Here is a 20,200-nt window from a genome sequence, read left to right on the forward strand (position 1 = left end):
GAGATAATTGCATTCCTTCAGAATTTATGGAGGAGAATAAAACAATGGAAATTGAAGCTGAAAATGTTGCTGATCCTGCAATTGATGCTGCCACAACTCCTGCTGTTAAGGGTTATAACTTAGAAAATTGAAAGAAGTCTGTAGCCGAGTTTGTTGTATTTGATGAAATGTCGTTTAAAGTTGTCGAGGGGATTGGGTTTCGTAGGATGTTAAATCGATTTGAGCCAAGATTTATGGTACCATCTAGGATGACAGTCTCAAGAGATTACTTTCAACTTTATTTAGATGAGAAGAAAAGGCTAAAAGAATGGTTAGCAAAATCATGTGCTCGGGTTTGTTTGACAACAGATTGCTGGACATCAAATCAAAACTATACTTATATGAGCTTGACTGCACATTTTGTTGATGAAGAATGGATGTTACAAAAGAGAATTATAAATTTCTGTCAAATTGAGAACCACAAGGGTGACACTGTTGGAAGAGAAATCGAGAAATGCTTGAGAGACTGGAAAATTGAAAAAGTCTTCACAATCACAGTGGATAATGCAACTAGTCTTCACAATAACAGTGGATAATGCAACTTCGAATGATGGAGCTATTACTTATCTTCAAAGGAAATTAGGTGCAAGCGGTGGGTTAGTGCGTGGAGGAAAGTATATGCATGTGAGATGCTGTGCTCATGTTCTTAATTTGGTAGTGAATGAAGGAATTAAAGAGCAACACACTTCAATTGAAAGCATTAGAAATGCTATAAGGTATGTTAGGTCCTCTCCTCAAAGGACTAAAAAATTTAAAGATTGCATTGAGGCTGAATTAATTGAATCTAAAAGTCTTGTGTGCTTGGATGTTCCAACTAGGTGGAATTCTACCTATCTAATGTTGGAACATGCCGAGAAATTTGAAAAAGCTTTTGATAGACTTTATGATCAAGAACCTGATTTTGTTAGATGGTTTGGAGAGGATAGTGGGGGAAAAAAGAAAATTGGACCACCTACACCCCTTGATTGGCAACATGCTAGGTTATTCATGGATTTTTTGAGAGTTTTCTATGAGATAACTTTGACTTTCTCATCTTCCTTGCATGTTACATCTAACATATGTTTTCATGAAATTGCATCTGTTGCTTCTCAATTAACATCTTGGAGCCACAATCAATCTGATTTGTTAGGAAGTATGGCATGCGCTATGAAACATAAATATGATAAATATTGGGGACCAGTTGACAAATTTAATCCATTGTTACTTGTTGCTGTTGTATTGGATCCTCGGTACAAACTAGATTATCTCTGTTGGTGTTTGGAGGATGTCTATGACAAGGAAATATCTACTAGCATGACTGGTGTTGTTAAACTCACATTAGATACATTGCATAAGTTTTATGAAAAAGAGGTTGTCGATGATAAAGGAAGGGATGATAGTGGAGATTCATCTAGTATTGTATTGGATGACAATATTAAAATCTCAGCTGGTGCCAAGGGCGTTTCTGAAAATCGAGTGAATATGTGGAAAAAACAAAAAAGAGAGAAGGCTAATGCAGATAGCAAGTCAGATGTGGAGAGATATTTGGCTGAGGATACTGTGGAAGATGAGGCTAATGCAGATTGGCCGAGGATACTGTGGAAGATGAGAATTTTAATATATTGACTTAGTGGAAAGTGAATGCTTCAAAATACAGGATTCTTTCTCTCATAGCCCGCAACATCTTGGGTATTCCGGTTTCAACTGTTGCTTCTGAATCATGCTTCAGCACCGGTGGACGTGTGCTTGATGTCTTTCGTAGCTCTTTGTCACCATTAATGGCTGAAGCTTTGATATGCACTCAAAGTTGGTTGTGCCCTTCTAAACAAGACGTTGGAGATCAACAGTTTGATCAATTTGATAACAGCCAGAAGATTGTTGAAGGTACATTTATGATATCTTTAGTATTTGTGACTTATTTATTTCAAGTAATAATCATTTATATGAAAAATGAGTTATTTTATATGTTTTGTAGGTTTCACTAATGCATCCACATCACAAGGAACAAGTTGACAACATTAATGGCTATTGATAGAGGATGATTATTCTTATGTATTGTAAACCTTAACATTTTATTTGTATTGACTTAAATATTATTGTGTTATTTGTATTGACTTTAGACTAATGCATATTATTATATTATTTGTATTGACTTAAATATTTAGTGTTATTAGACAATATTAGTATTGGACTATTGATTGTGATGATGCTTTGGTATTGATTGTGATTATGTTTTAATTTTGAAGAAGGGTTGGTTATGGCCCGGTTTTCACCCGGTTTAATTGTGGTCCGAAAGACTGTTGATTTCATCGGGTCTAGGACCGGGTCTGGGTCTAATAAATAGACCCGGTCTATATTTCGAGTCGAGTCTGGGTCACCTAAAATCCGGCTTCACCCACCCCATGTGCACCCCTAATAAGATGAATGATTAGAAATTAGGATTTGATGTATATATTATTGACACGTATTCCGTGACTGCAGGTATCATTATTGAAAGAAAGATATATTGATGTTTTTGTGTGGACATAGAGAAGGGAGGGGAAGGGATGGTTGGGTTTGGTGCCCCACATGTAATGGCCTCTTGGACTCAATGTGTAGAATACTTATTTTAGCCACTTGTTCAATTGGGTCCATATTCCCCATACGGGTTACTCAACCCCCTAACAGGCCTATTACTTTCTCTCACATTTCTACAAATGATTTGTTAGTTAAAGACTTAAAGTTAAGCCGACCCACCCCATTTTCAGCCCAATTTTGTACTATGTTCCATTTTCAATTGAAAATAAATAATAGGGTAAAGATTTATTCTATCCCTAATGATTTGGTTAAATCTTAAATTTCATTCTTAGTATATAAAATGTCTTATTTCTGTCTTACATATTTTATTTATTATTTTTATATTTGGTCAAAATTAAAAATTTATTTTTCAAAAATATTATTTTTCTTCTATTATTATCTTATTTCTCTTATTATTCTGTTATTTTTATTCTCAAATTATTACAATCACTATTATGATCATTATAATTATAATTTTTTTTATTATTTAAAAAAATTTATAATAAAAAAAGACACTTTAAAAAGAAAATTGATCGAATATTTAAAATTTAATAAAATAAAAAATTTAAATAAAAATATGAATGTAAAGGATGAAACTAGAATTTACTCTTCAGTACTTTATCTTAAATAAATAATTAAACATTGAAGGTAGGTGTACCAATATTTCTTTTTCTCCCAGCCGTTTTTTTTTTCTGAGCAATAAATAGTTTTCCCCTATGTAAATTCTAAACCAATTTCTTTGAAGACAGTAACATCACAAATATATTAAATTTTTACTTTTCCTATGTATAGCTGAAAATCTTTTATATGCACAAGACTCATAAATAAATGAGTAGTATATCTCAAATAAAATTAATAGACTTGCTTTTATTCCAAGAGTTGAGTGTATCTTAAATAAATAAGTAACATACATTACGTACCTTACAATTTTATATAGCATATGAAGATATTTTATGAGGCAAAATGTTCAAAAGAATATCTGAAGAGACAAGTCCATTCGAGCACACATGTTAATGCTGGAGCCGATTCCTTAAATATCTAAGCATTGGTTAGGTGTTGTTGAGTGCTAACTTAACTCTTATGCTAAATGAATTTATTTTAGGAAAAATTCCACTTCCCTCCCTATAAGATGTTAAAATGATACTCTTTCTTTTCTATTTTATAAATGTACATTTTCCTTCCTTCTAACTTTTAAAAAACCTCCTCTTTAATCCATTTTAAACTTTTTGTGTTAACTTTATCCATTTTTTAAGAAAAAATAAATTATTTTTTGAAAAAAATTCATTAACAAAAGTTTTATTTTTTATCATTAAATTTTACTTAATAAAATACCTTTTAATAAATTATTTTTTATTGATTGAATTGTATTTTTATTAAAATACTTTTAAAAAAATTAATAATTAAATTATTTTTTTCTAACATACCTACCTTCAATAATTTTTTAATTATTAAATTGTGATTTTACCAAAATTTTTTTAACAGTTATTTTTATATTTACTATTAATTAAGAGTAAGGAATCTATGGCCAAAAAATTATATAATTATTAAATTTTTTAAAAAATACAATTTAATCAATAAAAGAATAATTTATTAAAGGATATTTTGGTAAGCAAAATTTAATAATAAAAAATAAAATTTTTGTTAATGGGTATTTTTTTAAAAAATAATTTATTTTTTCTTAAAAAATAGATAAAGTTAACATTAGTTAACACAAAAAGTTTAAAATAAATTAAAGAGGAGATTTTTTAAAAGTTAGAAGAGAGGAGAATATATATTTATAAAATAGAAGGGAGGAGAGTGTCATTTTAACAAAGGAGGGGAGTAGAATTTTCTCTTTATTTTATTACACTCATCCATGATTCTATGATATACAACTATGCAGCCACACTGTAGCAGGGTTTATGCTATGATTCACACGGACAAAACCACACAGTCCCACGTTAGTGTAGGTAGCAACCTTGGAAGGTAGTTCAAATAATAATATGAGTTTAGTTTGGATGTATTAATAATTATATTATCGTGATTTAATCAAATTATTTTTAAGTAGTCAACGAAAGAAATAGCTTTTTTTTTTTTTACTGTAACAATATATAATTCAATATCTTTACACTAACCCTACGTGCATATATAGAATTATTAGATCCACAATATAATTAATTGTGCAAAATTATCAGGAACTTTGTTAAGGGATATATCCTTAGTGCTGTGCTTACAGCCTGTTGTCTGTACCTAGTTGACAGGGACTCCTTTTTCTCAATTTTTTCACGTGAATGCTAAGAATGTCTTAGCCTGCAACTAGAGCTGGAAATGAGTTAGACTTGAATAAATAAGGCTAACTTTAAACTTGGTTTTAAACTTAATTTATTAATAATCAAATTTATTTGTAAATTTCATCATGTTTAATAATTAATTAAAAGTTTTGTTCTGACCCAATCTAATAAAAGTCAGAGATCTATTTTATGGACTGTAATTCGACGGATCTTCAATCCGTATACGAAGGTGATCCACGTATCACTTCACTCCTGGATGAAAATCTGAATAACTGATAGAAATTTTTAGACGGACGGGCCCAAAATAAAAGGTTTACCCGAGTACAAGATATAAACAGGGAGGAATCTACCTCTCTCTAGAGGTACATCACTTTTATCCTAATTAACCGCCCCATCGTACGGACGCTTACTTTAGCATCAGAGTGTCCTTACATGTGGCCCTACCCGCTAACCCACTGGCAATCGGGATAACACCTCTTATCATAGAGCTCGCGCCTAGGTCCAGATACCCCCCTTTCACTCAATCTGTTGCTTATGACCCAACATCCATTCGATCTATCACTTTGACAAGCAACCGAACATTGGTACCGTCTGTGGGGAGCATGAAAAGGCAAGTATAAAATGGACTTTTTCCTTCGCTTTTAAATCAGTCATAAAGAGCATTTAATACTCTTGGCATGAATATCGAAACAACACCCCCAAGCAACGGTTGGGGACAGCTCACGCGCACTAAAGGCGTGAATCTCGTCAACGGGTCCTGAGCAAAGAAAAACTGCTACTAGGGAAGACGCGAGTAACTCGAACATGCCAACCGTGAGCCTCACGGTTTGCCATGTTGGGGGCATTGTTCGGCCCAGCTCAATAATGGCCGGGGGTCCATCCTACAAAGTACGAACTACCGACCCACGGGTTTTCAACCCGTACACAAAGGTGACCCGCGCGTCACCTCACTCCTGGATGAAGACCTAGATAGCTGGCAGAAACTTTCAAACGGACAGGTCCAAGACAAAGGGCCCATCCGAGTACAAGGTATAAATAGGAAGGGACCTACTCCTCTTCAGAGGTACAACACCTTTATCCTAATTAGTCGTCTCATCGTACGAACGCTTACTTTAGCATCGGAGTGTCTCTACAGGTGACTCCACCCGTTGACCCACTAACAATCGGGACAACACCTATTCTCGTAAAGCTCCTGCCAGGTCCAGATATTCCCCTTTCACTCAACCCATTGCTCACGACCCGACATCCATCCGACCCATCATTCTGACGAGCAACTAAACAAGTTTGTAAGTATATTTATTTATATCACAACAAAAATTATTTTTAGTGATAAATTTTTAGTAATAATAACATAATTACTATATATTTTATTTAACTTATATTTTTGCAAAAATTATACGTTCATCGTTATTGTTATATGTTATAACGACAATTATATATTTTTTACGACTATTAAAAAGATATTTGTTGACAATTGTATAGTTGTAAAAAAAATTTTATAGTGAAAATATATAAGACGAGTAATGTCAAATTGATGATAAACATATTAGCAACTATTTTTGTTGTCGTTAAAAATAAAATAAATAGCTACTAAAAATAAATTTTCTAGTAGTAATAAATTATAAAGTATATATATTATCTAACTATTAGTTATAGTTTATATTCTCTATCAAAATTATATATAAAAAGATTACTATAAAATTTTGTACCAAAACATTAATATAGAGATATGTCAGTTTTTTTCCATAAAAAAACTAATTAAATTTGTCGTCTAATAAAATAATTAAATTATATCACTCATTTAAGTTTTCTAATAAAATAACAAAGATATTACAATTTAGATATGACAAAAATAAAAAATAATGCATACTCATATATTTAATAAATATGAATTATAAATTATATGTGTAAGTTGACCATCATGTGGGCCTAGTATGTCTTAGTGGTAATACAAGGAAGGGGATTGGAAACATAGTAATTGTGATTGTAGATTTGACTTAGGAAAACGGTTTTTCAGCTTAGGAAAAGAAAAGAATGCCGTTCAAGCAAGAATTTTACATAATGGAACATGAAAGTGTATTTAGATATTAAGTTTGAGGGATACAATTGAAAGTCCACATCAATAGAAAATGACTGATCAGATTTATTAAGATTTTGGGTTAAGATGTGACGATTTATTCACTGTAATGATTACTTGCTTAATTCATTGGTTAAAGTCTTATGTTGATGTGTTATGAGATGACGACTTTGCACTCGTTCTTCTTAATCATAAGATCTTAATTATATTATTGTTCTGGATAATAATGTTCAAGTGCTTTGTTAATGTGGCATATATTTAAAGCCAGACAGTTTCAGGAAGATGAGACAATCTTTTCTTCTCAATTCATCACTATGCCTTCGTGACTTCAAATTTCTGAAGGAAACGTTGGGCAAAGTATATGATTATTATGTTTAATTTCCATGTAATATAAAGTGCAACAAGGGCAAACTTTATGTGACCAAGAATCTACACTTGTTCTATATGCCACATGTAAAAATAATAAAAAATAAAAATAAAGATCACATAACAATGTCATGATAATATGATATGATTTTCTATATACATCTTGAAATAGGGCCAATAACTTCTTGTGATGATGAGTTGTGTCTCTCAACAAGAAGCAAAAAGAATTCAGCACTCCATTTTTGTGTGTCCAAAATAAAAAAACCAAATTAAAACACAAAGCATGTTTTTTGTTTTTTTTTTCTTTGTTTAAGCATGAATGACTTTTCCTTGTGGTGGAAATCTGACCCTGAAAACATGTTCCTCCCCTGTGCATTTATCAACCTTAACAACCCAACGGCTCTTGTTACTGTTAGCCCTGCTCATTACTCTGTTTCCTCCACCATACTTAGGACTATTAATCACATTGGATCCAATTCCAAATTTAGTTACCAAAAGTCCTTCACCAATTGGAAGCAATTGAGTAGTCCTTGAACCAAACCAAGAAGACCCGTTGCAACTAAATGCATTGTATCCAACAACAACTACTGTTCCATTGTTATTATTTCCATGCACTTTCTTGAGGATTTCTTCGTGGCTATCAAGGTTGCAATCTATAAGCAGAAAATCAGCTGAATCAAAAGTGTGGTTTACCATTAGTTCTTGTGCTTCTCCAACCATGAATTCGACTCGTTGTGCCGCGGTACCCAATGCGGTTTTGGAGGCTTTTAGATTTTGATGGCTGTTTACAATGCAGATAACTTGGCCGCCGGTTTGGTTTGCAGCGGCCACCAAGGCTAGTGCGGTGGATCCGGCTGCGCCGGCGCAGGCAACGACCATTGTTTGTGCGTTGTTTCCTGCTGCTAGTGCTGATATGAACTCAGCCACGTCTGGTTCCTTCGCCTTTTGACCCTGAAGAGAAAACATCACACAAAATACATTTGAAAAATATTTTTAGTTTTTTATGTTCGAAAAAAAAGAGACTAATTAAGAAGTTTATGGTGATAATTAAGATTGAGATGTATGTCTAATTAAGATGGTTTTGTAGTAATACTAACCATTTTTAAAGTGCTGAGATAGGCCTTAGTGGCATTTTCTGCAGACCAACAAGCCATAGCTGTTCAATTTATAGCTTGTTTTTGGATGAAAGAGAGAATGTTGATTGCGAGACTGCAGATGTGAATGATAGGTCGATTGGCCTTTGGTTATGGTTATTTATATACAATATAGGAATATGAGCAACCAAGGGATCTTGGGGGACCTACGGTGGGTCATGGGATAAACCAACTAGCTACGGAAATAGATAAAGCCTATGTGACTACAACAATAACAATAACAATAACAATTAAGTGAATAACAATAAAGCATCTTTTACTAGGTGGAATTGACTAAATAGATCAAATAATATTATTAAATTTTATAATATATTATATTTATAGGAAGACTATACATAAGTCTTTTTTGATTACTTTTTATATGATTTTATTAATTTTTTTTATTTTATACTCTCTGTCTATTATCTATTTTATCTACTTTTTTAAATTTTAAAATAATAATAAATACTTCCCAAATTTTTATTTTGTGAATATTTTTGTTTTTGACCGTTTGAAAATACTTTTAAGTCTTTAACTCTTTTAAAAGTTGGATATATATATCATTTCGTTCATAGGAATCTATTAGACCTAACGAAAATGTCTAGCATAGCTCCCGTTGTGCTCACGTGGCCATTACAAATGCGCATATGGAGGGAGACTTTTTAAAAAGTGAAAAATTAATCCTCTTTCTTCAAAATAACGTCCATACCCCCAAATCTTCTCTCCACTTCCTTCTTCCACATCATTTGTTTCAAGTTTTACTCATTCTTTCTAAATCACACTAAAAACTCTAATTACTGAATCTCATTTTCATTTTCGTGTCCACTCACGCGAATCAAATATTGTGACTGTAGAGATTCCACCGCCGCCACCCTCGATCGCTAATCTAGGTCAGTAACCCCGCCGCTTTTCACCTCTCACAAGACCCCTTCCCACGATGCCTCAGCTACTATCAAGCTCTCTTCTTCTACCTCTGTAAAGTTTTGTTCTTCCGCCAAGAAAGAAAACCACCACCAACTCCGCTAATCCACGTCTCATGGATCCAGGAAGCCCGTGATTCGAGTTGTGCCACGTGCCAACAAGGCAGCAATCATTGTTTCTACTGTTGCATCAAGAGATTTCGTTATCTAGAGATCCACTTCTTCAGTCCCCAGAGGCAGAAGGCTATAGTTCATGTTATTGGTGCTGATTTGGTAAAATGGGTAGTTGTAGTAATGGAAATGTTGAAAACATTTGTAGAAAGGAATCTGTGAATGATAAATCTAAGAGATTGGGTGAAGGAAACATCTTGAATAAAGGGTTGAAAACTGAAGAGCTTAAGGATAAGTTGTTCCCTCACCAGAAGTTTATTCGGAAATGGGTGCTATTAAAGGAATCATCGTCATCTTCATCAGGGAGCTATTTAGGTAATGGATCTGATGATGTGAAGGCTAAGGTGGAAGATAACAAGGTGGATATGGGACAACTTGAGTCTGAGCTGGTTGAAGGGAGACTAATTTGTCCGTCTTAAAAACTTTTCTCTCACTGTGTGCATTTGCAACAGCCTGGTCAGCACAACAGAAGTCACATAAGATATTTTCATTGGGTCTGAAGGAAGCATATGAACGAAGGGATACATATATCCAACTTTTAAAGAGGTCAGGAACTTAAAAGTATTTTCAAATGATCAGAAAGAAAAATGTCTACAAAATAAAATGTCAATGATCTATTTGTCCTTTTTTCTTGAATTCTTTTGTAATACTTATCTTGAATGGAAGCAATTTGTTTATCAGAATTTAAATCCTTGCTGGCATTTGTTAGGGATGAGAATGACGATGGTACTGAAACAAGAGAAAGATTAATAACAAAAAAATTGAGCAAAACCTTCAACATTCTGAATGGAATTTTTTCCTTCTTTTCTTAATTAAAAGATCCTTGAGTTTTAAAAAATAAAAATTCAATACACAAAATATCTAAGCAAAAGTGTGATAACATAAATAAGTTATTTTTTTGTCCTTTTGGAGTAGGAATGACAAAAGAATTTGTGAACATGATTTCTATGAGATATTTGAAGATGGAAGCACACATGAGCATAAAAATCTTTTTGAGGATGAGAATGGAAATAAAGATCCTTATAGGAATTTTATAGTGTAGACGAAATTATATTAACCACTTTATAGAGATCTCTATTCTAAAAATAACTATAAGAAATGCATGAACAGAGATATTATGAACTTTTTATCTTATTCCAAAATACACACAAGTGTACTATTTGCGTGATTTTAAAGTTGTAAGTCAAATTGGATAGTTGTAGTTTATATTAAACTAAGGGGTCGCATCGAATGCAATGTGGTATAAGTTCAAGAGCTCTACCAAATTAATGACTCAAATCCTTTAAAGATAGTTGTTGAAATTGGTGCTTCGACCACCCTTAATTCACTTCTTATGGATGACAAAATCATTGATCTTTGGGGAGAGAATGAAATGTCACCAATGGAAGAAGAGGTTGAAGAGGATGATGAGGAAGAAGATGAATTTGATGATGAAGATGTTAGCTTCGAGAATAATAAAAGAAGCTTAATCTTTCGGATTAGGATAAACTTAGTTTATATTGTGCTAATTATATTGTTTATAATTGTTCCCTTGTCTCTTCTAGGTAAACATGGTAGGATGAGGTATTGGTTCTAAGAGTTGGGGTTGTAGTTGGAGTAGAGGCAGAGTGATTATCATACCCAGACCTAGCAGTACTCTGTTTTTCTCGACCTCAATGATGTTTGGGACATCATCATTTCCTACTTCACAGCAAACGTTCTTGATGATCCCTAACCCACTCTAACTGGGTCTTACTTTGACTAGTGTATCTCTATTACATTTACAGATCGATGCATACCTCACAGACTGATTCATCATATGCATCAGTTACTAATCCTCTAGAGGAGGACATCAAGCAGACCATCATAAGGAAGATGGGACCCCACCCACAATTCATTCGTAAGGAAGATGTTTGACTATTGCATTGATTGACATCTTCAATAGATGCTTATCAATGTCTGTAACAGTAAGGAGGAGGATAGTTAGTGAGTGTGACCCCAGTTGATGCGAGAGCTACGTGGATATTGGGACAATTATGCCAGCTTCAAGAATCTCCAAACAACAAATTAGGAAAATAGGACAGCCGTCAAGAGTGCCTTTTTGTACTGTAGGGGTTCAACCACTATTGTGAAGACCAAGAAGAGAATGGTATAATAATTAATTTACTTACTTAAGTTTTAAGTTGATTTAATTTTGTATTTTAAAATTAACTGTCACTTGTTTTAACATGTTTATTTATTATCTGCAAGCAAAGTCATTGAACCACGTGCTTCTTGAATCCGAAGTCTTGAAGTACACCCATATACCGAAGAAAAATAAGGAGTTATTTATGGACAAGCTGTATGAGAACTTAATGGAAACCTGCTTTTATTGCATAACATAATTTTTTTTAAATAATAGTGACTTGTCATAACATATAATTCTTTTATGTGTTAGGCATTATACATAGAAAGACTAGAGGTTGTAACCCTACAAAGTAGGGAGAATGGGCATGAGTCTATTAGTTTTGTGCTAGTGTACCTAATGTGGTGTGGTGCAATGCGCAAGACTCTATCTGAGCCATATAAGAACCGTATTTGTGTAGTTTATTTAAATTTCGGAACCTAAATATTATACTAAATTTGTACTTTGTAATATGTTATTATGTGAGATAATTAGAAACATTGACATAATTTTATATTATTTATACTAAATTTTGTTCAATTTATTTAATAGAATAATTTTCGTGGTATATCCATGTGAAAATAGAATGAAATTTCAAGCTTTATGGGATGGAAATTGAGAGACCGTCCCTTGTCTTCACTCCCTGATATTACCTTCCCTGATAAGAGGAGGTTATGAGCATGGAAGTCTGTATTTACATAGTAGAATTTTAATTTTAAAGAGATTTTACATTTATCATTCATAAAAATTGAGTTGTTACGGAAAAAAGTGGATTGGTGCTTGTTTGGAATTAGCCCATTATGTAAGATCTGGCCAATATCCTTCACCTGGTCTCTTGGTCATGTGACAGAGTTAGTGATCTCCATACTAAATGCTTCCAGAGAATGACGGTTATAGAACATGCGAGAATCTAGAGAGTGGGACACCCATGCAATCCCTGGAGATGAGGGACCTATAAAATGACACCAATATATAGGGAGGAACCAACCTTCCCAGAGGTACCAACCTTACCCTAATACCCTCCACCTCACTACCCATACTGACTTGGGCTGCATAGTGATTTTGCAGGTACCATATCTATCACTTTCTTAACGACATCCGCATTCCTCGAACTTCATCGGAAGGTCCCATCTTAATAACTTCAGGTAACAACATAACATTTTGCACCAGCTGCGGAGACCACCTAACTATAGCCGATGATAAATGATCCCCAACACGACCCCCGTGAACCTAAGGGGGAGGGAAACGATGACCATCCTAGAGGCCACAATGCCGCTGACGACGGTCGCATGAGAAGTGTGGTAAATGTTGTGTCTTCCCGAAGTTGACATTAGAGTCCCAGTGGTGCCTGGCACTCACCAGAAAGGCATCCATTTAGGAGACCAGTAGCGATAGTGTCCGAATTATGCAGGAACTTAGGCATCGAGTCCAAAAATCAAAAGAGAAATGGCAGCCCAAGATCGTTACAGACCTAAAACAAGCCACAAAGCCCATTCTACAACAAAACAGAGGCAAGTTGGCACGCATAACCAATCCCCAACCACGATGTCAGGAATACGGAGAAAGCATGATGACTGAGACGATTGGTACGATCACACCTACCAAGAAAACCATAGGTTGCTAACCGGGAGAGGCCAAGAGATGAGAAGAGCCAGTGGTAATGGGCGCTACTCCTTTTGATGCTAGGGTCCTTAGTGTTTGTTTGCCAAAAACTTTGACAAACCCACGGACATAAGATGTGACAGCACAAAGCATCCATAAGAGAACATTACTGCCTTCAAAGCAAGGATGAAACTTAAGAAAGTAGCAGATCCTGTAAGGTGTCTCGCATTCCCTATAACCTTAGCTGGATCGGCAATATAGTGGTTCAATTTCCTTCCTCATAGGTCCATTTCGACCTTGTCAGACATAGGATAGAAATTCTTGGCCCAGTTTACCGCTCGAATAACAAAGACAAAACACCCAATAAATCTCTTAGGAGTAATCTTGCAAAGCGACGAGTCCACCTTGAAGTACTTGGATTGTTTCAAGAGCGATTATTTAGAGATGGATGGTCTAACAAACTCGGTAGCCAATTTGTGATTGATCAAAAATCGGGTAAATGAGGACTTCTAAAAACATTTAACCACTAAACCTGTGTGGACGATGCAGAAAATACAAAATGTGACAAGGGAATACATTAATGACGAGGAGGTTAGCATAGTGGTAGCAGCCAACAAGCGGCAAACCCACCAACCAGCCTCCCCATCAACTGACAAACCTTCCTTCTGCCAAAGAGGGCTAGAAGGAATAGGCAAACAAACTGTCCAAGATCCTGCAGGTGGGGAAGTTCATGAACTACATGCCTCTAACGGTACCCATCGTGGAAGTGTACCAATAGATCACGGACAAAGGAATCCTCCCAAAACCCAGAAAACTGAAAGATTCTAATACCCTCTACGTCACTGCCCATACTGACTTGGTTGTCGGAGTGATTTTGCAGGTACCATCCCCGTTCTTTACAACAGCTGCATTACCCAGACTACATCAGGAGGTCCCATCTTAATAACTGCAGGTTACAACATAACAAAGCTATCTTAAATCTCTTCTCAATTCTTTTCGTACATACAGGATAGTTACTACAATTTAATTTTAACTAAACATGCTTGTATTCTACCTAGAGGTTTAAATATTCAAAATTCGTATATATTCCACAATAAAATTAGGCGTCCAAGTATTTTTTTTAACCAAGTTTCTAACCAAGTCATCACGCGGTTGAAGATTCTTCTTCGTATGTTCGTACGTGCTATTGCTCTTTCTCCTTTTGCGTGCTTCAATGTATTCGTTGCTATCTTCGTTATTGTCGTCATCATTGATGTCGCCACCGTCAACGTCATCTCTTGTTCTTCCTCGTCCTCATCTTCCTTCATTATCATCATCATCATGGTCTTCTTCTTCTGCTCCTTCTCTAATATATATTCAGAAAAGATACTAAGCACAAAAATTTTAATGCATAGTACAGAATTTTTTTGCACAGTAGAAAAAATTGTTGCACAACACAAAATTTTTTGTGCTATATCACTAAATTTTTGAACCATATGCAAAACGTTTTGTGCTATATCCATAAGTTTATGTGCTACGTGTAAAACTTTTTGCGTTGTGTGTAAAAATTGATTTGTTCTAAATTTTTATGCTCTGTAATAAAACTTTTGTGCCAAAAAAGCATAAAGACAAATAATTACATGATGAACGCATAATTTTTTTTATCAAATTTGTACCTGTAAGACCCAGAAATTTTGAGAAATCATATTAGGAGCTAATTTCAAGTTATTTATTCATTAACTATTTTATTTTCATAAATTATTTTATTAAAAATAAGTAAATCATGTTTTAATAATTAAAATAGAAATTTTACTTTATTTTTCAATTATTGGATAATTTTTTCATATTTAAACTATAGAGCTTAATAGTTATAAAAGAATAAGAATTTTATGTGACATAGTTTAAATAAATGAGATTTTAGAATTTAATATTTTAATTGTTATAGACAAGGAAAATTAATTATATTATTTCTAATTTTAAATTAAAATACTTGATGGAAAGCCAATTAGCAAATTAATAATTGAATAATATTTTTAATATAATTTTAAAAGATTAAATTAATATTCTATACCCCTAATTTTATTAAATTTTCTTAAACTACTTTAAATCTAACCCTTTTATCCCACTGTCTCACCACCACTTAACCTAATTCTAAACCCTCAGATCTCTTAGCTATATAGACATTATGTGTAGCTTTTGAAATAGGGTTCGTTAATAGCATTCTTGCACCATTGATTTAATTATTATTATTATTATTATTATTATTATTATTATTATTATTATTATGTTTTTGTAAATATAGGAGTACTCCATCCAGTCGCGCACACACGCACTCAATTTGGTGTTGATGTTGGTGCTTGCAATGATGATGATGAAAGCTTCTATTGTGGAAGGGTTTTGATAAACTTAATTGGCTTAGAAGTTGTCTTTGATTATTTATATATATTATGAGATCTGAGAGAGTGAGTAGAAGAGGAAAGGGAGGGCTCGGGAAAGAGAAAGGGAGAAGAGGAAGGAATAGTGTCGTAAGAGGAAAGGGAAACTCCCGCCATTGTTTGTCACCGTTGCCACCGTTTGTCGCACCGCCATCATCACGTCACCTCGCCGTTCATGCCCGCCAATGTCCAGGGAGCCAGGAGTCCACGTCGTTGTCACCACGAAGAGGGAGAAGACGCGAGCTAGAGGAGCTGTGCTAGTCACCGCCACTGTTGTCTTTGGGAAAGCCGTCGCCATGCATGATGTCGTCAGAGAGGTAGAACGCGATAGAGGGAAGGAAGCCTGTGCCATTGTCGCCGATCTACATGTGTTGTCACCGTTGAGCTGCTCCACCGCTGGTACTTGCCGTTTTGAGTTGCTACACCACCGCTGCCGCTGTGGTGGTTGCCTCTGCCTTTGGTATAAGCACCTCTGCCAGAGCTCAGTTGCTGTTCTACTCTTCAAAAGTCGTCACCGAAGCTGTGGCTACTCTGCTCTTGATTTCTTTAGAGCAATTAGTTGTTTTCCTTCAAAACTCATATAGTCGCTGTTTAGTTATATGTTACTGAGGATTTTGCGGCGTTATTTTCCATAAGGTTGAGTGTTGGTGCTTGCATGTCGTGTTTAAAGTTGCTGTTGTTGCTTCGGAAATGGTTGGACGCTGTGGCTATTGCAGGACGCAAGGAAAAAGGGGTTTTAACGCATTTGAAATTTGTGAGTTTCGACGAGTTGAGGTAGGGGTGATTTCTTAAACTTGATTTAATATTAACAATGATTTTAAGTCGATATAGATATGAAAAATATATTTTTATGATTTGCAAGTTTTATGAATTGAACAGAGTTGCCTAGGATGAATGTAAATGCTAGTTTGAATAGTTTACTGATTGATTGAAGATGCTTAGTTGGGTGTTGTAGTTGGTTTAAGGTTGTTATAATGATGATCGAATTGCGATTGTTTCTAATTATTGAGTTGGAAAGTTGCTTTGATTAAATGCAATGTAAAATGATTTTCTTGGTTTGGGGTTGATTGAATATTGAAAATGAATCGGTATTTGAAATGATTTGGGATATTAGGAATGGACTTTGCTGATTTGTTGAAAGTGATTTTGAGAATTGAAAATGATTTTAACACTTGAAATTGGTCTGAATTGTTGGTTATGAATTGAGTTTTGGAAGATGATTTTTGATCTTGGAATTAGTCTGAGTCATTGGAAATGGTTGAAAAAGGGTTGAGAAATATTTTGGTTAGGACCCTTGAAGGGTGGCAAAAGTCCCAGTGTTAGAGAAAATGCTGCCGAAATTTTTATAAAACTTTAAAATTTTGTTTAAAGCGTTATTTGAAAGCAAATCTGATTAAGAATATTATTTGATTTCGATTTATTACGGAAAAAGTCTTGTTTTCAATTCGATTTATTAAGAAAAGTATAATATTTTAAATTCAATCTTTTGAGGAGAAGTTTTGTATAAGTTATGATTTATGTTGGGTTTGTTAAGAAGAAGAAAGAAAGGGAAAAGAGAACACACGTGTAATTTATGAAATGATTAAAAGGTCACGAGAGGGTAATGTAAAGTAAGTGGTTAAGATGTTAATGTGAAAATGTTAAGCCATGGGCTTTATGTGTGAATGATTTTGTGGGGTTGCCCGTGTATATGGAATGGCTTCCAAGAGAAAGGGGCACATGCTTCAGCTGGAGAATCAGCTCCTGCAAGTACTTGCAGAGGTCATTGCGCTTAAGAGTTTTAGTTTGCTTATTTGATGAATTCTGTTTAACTGGTAACTGTTCTGTATATGTGTTTGTCTTGAATTTGATTGTGTTTGTGAATGATTCTATTGAGATTGAGTTTTGATGGTGAATTGTTTTGATTTGGGCCAGAGGCCAAGATTCGGTTATCTTTGGGCCGGAGGCCATAATTGACTGGATTAGAGATAAGTTTTGATTAAAACGTTATTTTACATGGAATATTTGTAAGAGAAATACGAATTTTAGATTTGAATAATAAGTTTATAATCACTATGTTTTGAAAATAGTTTTAATTACAATATCTTCTAACGAAAATTCTTAAAAATCCTCTATCGAGAACCCTTTCAAGGACGATGTTCTCACTCTCCTACAGACTTTCTTTTCAGGAAACGGACGAAGACGCTTATGAAGAGTTTTTTTGAGTTTAACTTATACGATATGGATGTATTAGTTTAGTCATTATTATTTTTTCCCTCGCCATTAATATTATAATTTTTTGTAAGAGGGATAGGAGTTGTATGATTTGTATGTATCTAATATGTATAAGTTACTCGAGTAAGAAGTTTTGTTTGTGTATATGCTTGTTTATTTTTTTGTAAAAGTGTTTTTTTCTGGTTTTAAAAATAAAATAGCGACACGGTTTCGAGTAAAATGCTCATATTTTATTATTAAGTACATGAAGTCATCATAATACCTCTTGCTATCAGAGTGGCGCAACCGAAAGCGTGACATTCTGATTGTGAGGGTGTTACATTATGGTATAAGAGCAGTCTTTCCTGTAGAGCCTGAGGAATGGACTGACTATGTTTCAGTTGCATATTCTGAGTGTCTGTCATGCTTTATGACTTGTTCTGATATCAAGAGTTTATGATTTATATGCATGACTGTCTGATGATTAGAGTTGTTAGTTTATCATTGCATACCTCATGGTATTAGGTCTGGCCAACTTAATACTTATGATTTACGTGCATGGGAACACTAACAGGTTATCATAGACAAAATAGAAATAATAGATGATACGACTTACGGGGTTTGGGAGCGTTAGGGGTTATGAAGTTAGTTTTGCTTCGACGTATAATCTTATCCGTGCCAATGCTAACAGACTTCTTTGTTTTGAATGTTTTCCAACCATACCTTATCGTTCTTGTGTCCCTTTGCTTGCTTGGGATTCTAATTGCTTACTTGAATATTTTTGAATATTCATCCTTAACAATACCTATACTTTTCTTTATGGATTCTGTTTTCTTTAATTTATGTTTGAACCTTTATTATTATAAAAATTTTCGAAGGCAAAAATTTTTCTAAGGTGTGTAGGATGTAAGACCTAGAAATTTTGAGAAATCTTATTACGAGCTAATTTCAATTTATTATTCATTAAAGATTTTATTTTCATAAACTATTTTATTAAAAGTAACTAAATCATGTTTTAATAATTAAAATAGAAATTTTACTTTATTTTCAATTATTGGATAATTTTTTTATATTTAAACTATAGGGCTTAATAGTTATAAAAGAATAAGAATTTTATGTGACATAGTTTAAATAATGGAGATTTTAGAATTTAATATTTTAATTTTTATAGACAAAGAAAATTAATTATATTATTTCTAATTTTGAATTAAAATACTTGATGGAAAGTCAATTAGCAAATTGATAATTAAATATTATTTTTAATATAATTTTAAAAAATTAAATTTGATTTTCAATTAATATTCTAAACCCTTAATTTTATTAAAATTTTCGAAACTACTTTAACCCTAATCCTTTTATCCCACCGTCTCACCTCTACTTATCCTAATTCTAAACCTTTGGATCTCTTAGCTATATAGACATTATGTGTAGCTTTTGAAATAGGCTTCGTAAATAGCCTTCTTGCACCATTGATTTAATCATCATCATCATTATTATTTGTAAATATAGGAGTACTCCATCCAGTTGCGCACACGCTCACTAAATTTGGTGTAGATGTTGGTGCTTGCAATGATTACGATGAAAGCTTCTATTGTGGAAGGGTTTTGATGAACTTTATTGGCTTAGTAGTTGTCTTTGATTATTTATATATATTATGAGATCTGAGAGAGTGAGGTGAAGAGGGAAGAGAGGGCTCGGGAAAGAGAAAGGGAGAAGGGCAAGGAATAGTGTCGTTGGAGGAAAGGGAAACCACCGCCACTGTTCTTCGTGCCTTGCTGCGCCGTTGACACCATTCGTCGCACCACCACCGTCATGTCATCTCGCCGTTCATGCCCCCAACGTCCAAGGAGCCAGGATTCTGCATCGTCGCCACCGTGAAGAGGGAGAAGACGCGAGCTAGAGTAGTTGCGCTAGTTACCACCACTGTTGCCTTTGGGGAACCCGTCGCCATGCATGCTGTCGCCGAAGGCGCAAAACACGACAGAGGGAAGGGCGCCTATGCCACCTTTGCCGATCTGCATGTGTTGTCACCATTGAGCTTCTCCACCGCCGCTGCTTGCCATTCTGAGTTGCTGCACCACCGCTGCCGCTGTGGTGGTTGACTCTACCTTCGGTATAAGCACCTCTGCCGGAGCCCGGTCACTGTTCTACTCTTCAGAAGTTGTCACCGGAGCTGCAGCAACTCTGTTCTTGATTTCTTTAGACCAATTAAGTTGTTTTTCTTCGAAACCCTTATAGTCACTGTTTAGTTTTATGTTACTGAGGATTTTGTGGTGTTATTTGCCATAAGGTTGAGTGTTGGTACTTGCATGACGTGTTTAAAGTCATTGTTGTTGC

At 34.4% G+C, this 20,200-nt stretch overlaps 1 protein-coding gene across 1 annotated transcript; it reads right to left on the reverse strand.

Moving 5' to 3' along the window:
- Nucleotides 1–7,386: 7,386 nt before the first annotated feature.
- Nucleotides 7,387–8,502, reverse strand: LOC107466072 (uncharacterized). Its single transcript, XM_016085056.3, has 2 exons — nucleotides 8,385–8,502; nucleotides 7,387–8,238 (listed from the first exon to the last, which is right to left on the reverse strand). The coding sequence occupies exons 1-2, from the start codon at nucleotides 8,439–8,441 to the stop codon at nucleotides 7,597–7,599; spliced, it is 699 nt and encodes a 232-aa protein (XP_015940542.1). The 5' UTR covers nucleotides 8,442–8,502; the 3' UTR covers nucleotides 7,387–7,596.
- Nucleotides 8,503–20,200: the final 11,698 nt, after the last annotated feature.

Source organism: Arachis duranensis, chromosome 9 (genome assembly GCF_000817695.3).
Source record: "Arachis duranensis cultivar V14167 chromosome 9, aradu.V14167.gnm2.J7QH, whole genome shotgun sequence".
Lineage (NCBI taxonomy): Eukaryota > Viridiplantae > Streptophyta > Magnoliopsida > Fabales > Fabaceae > Arachis > Arachis duranensis.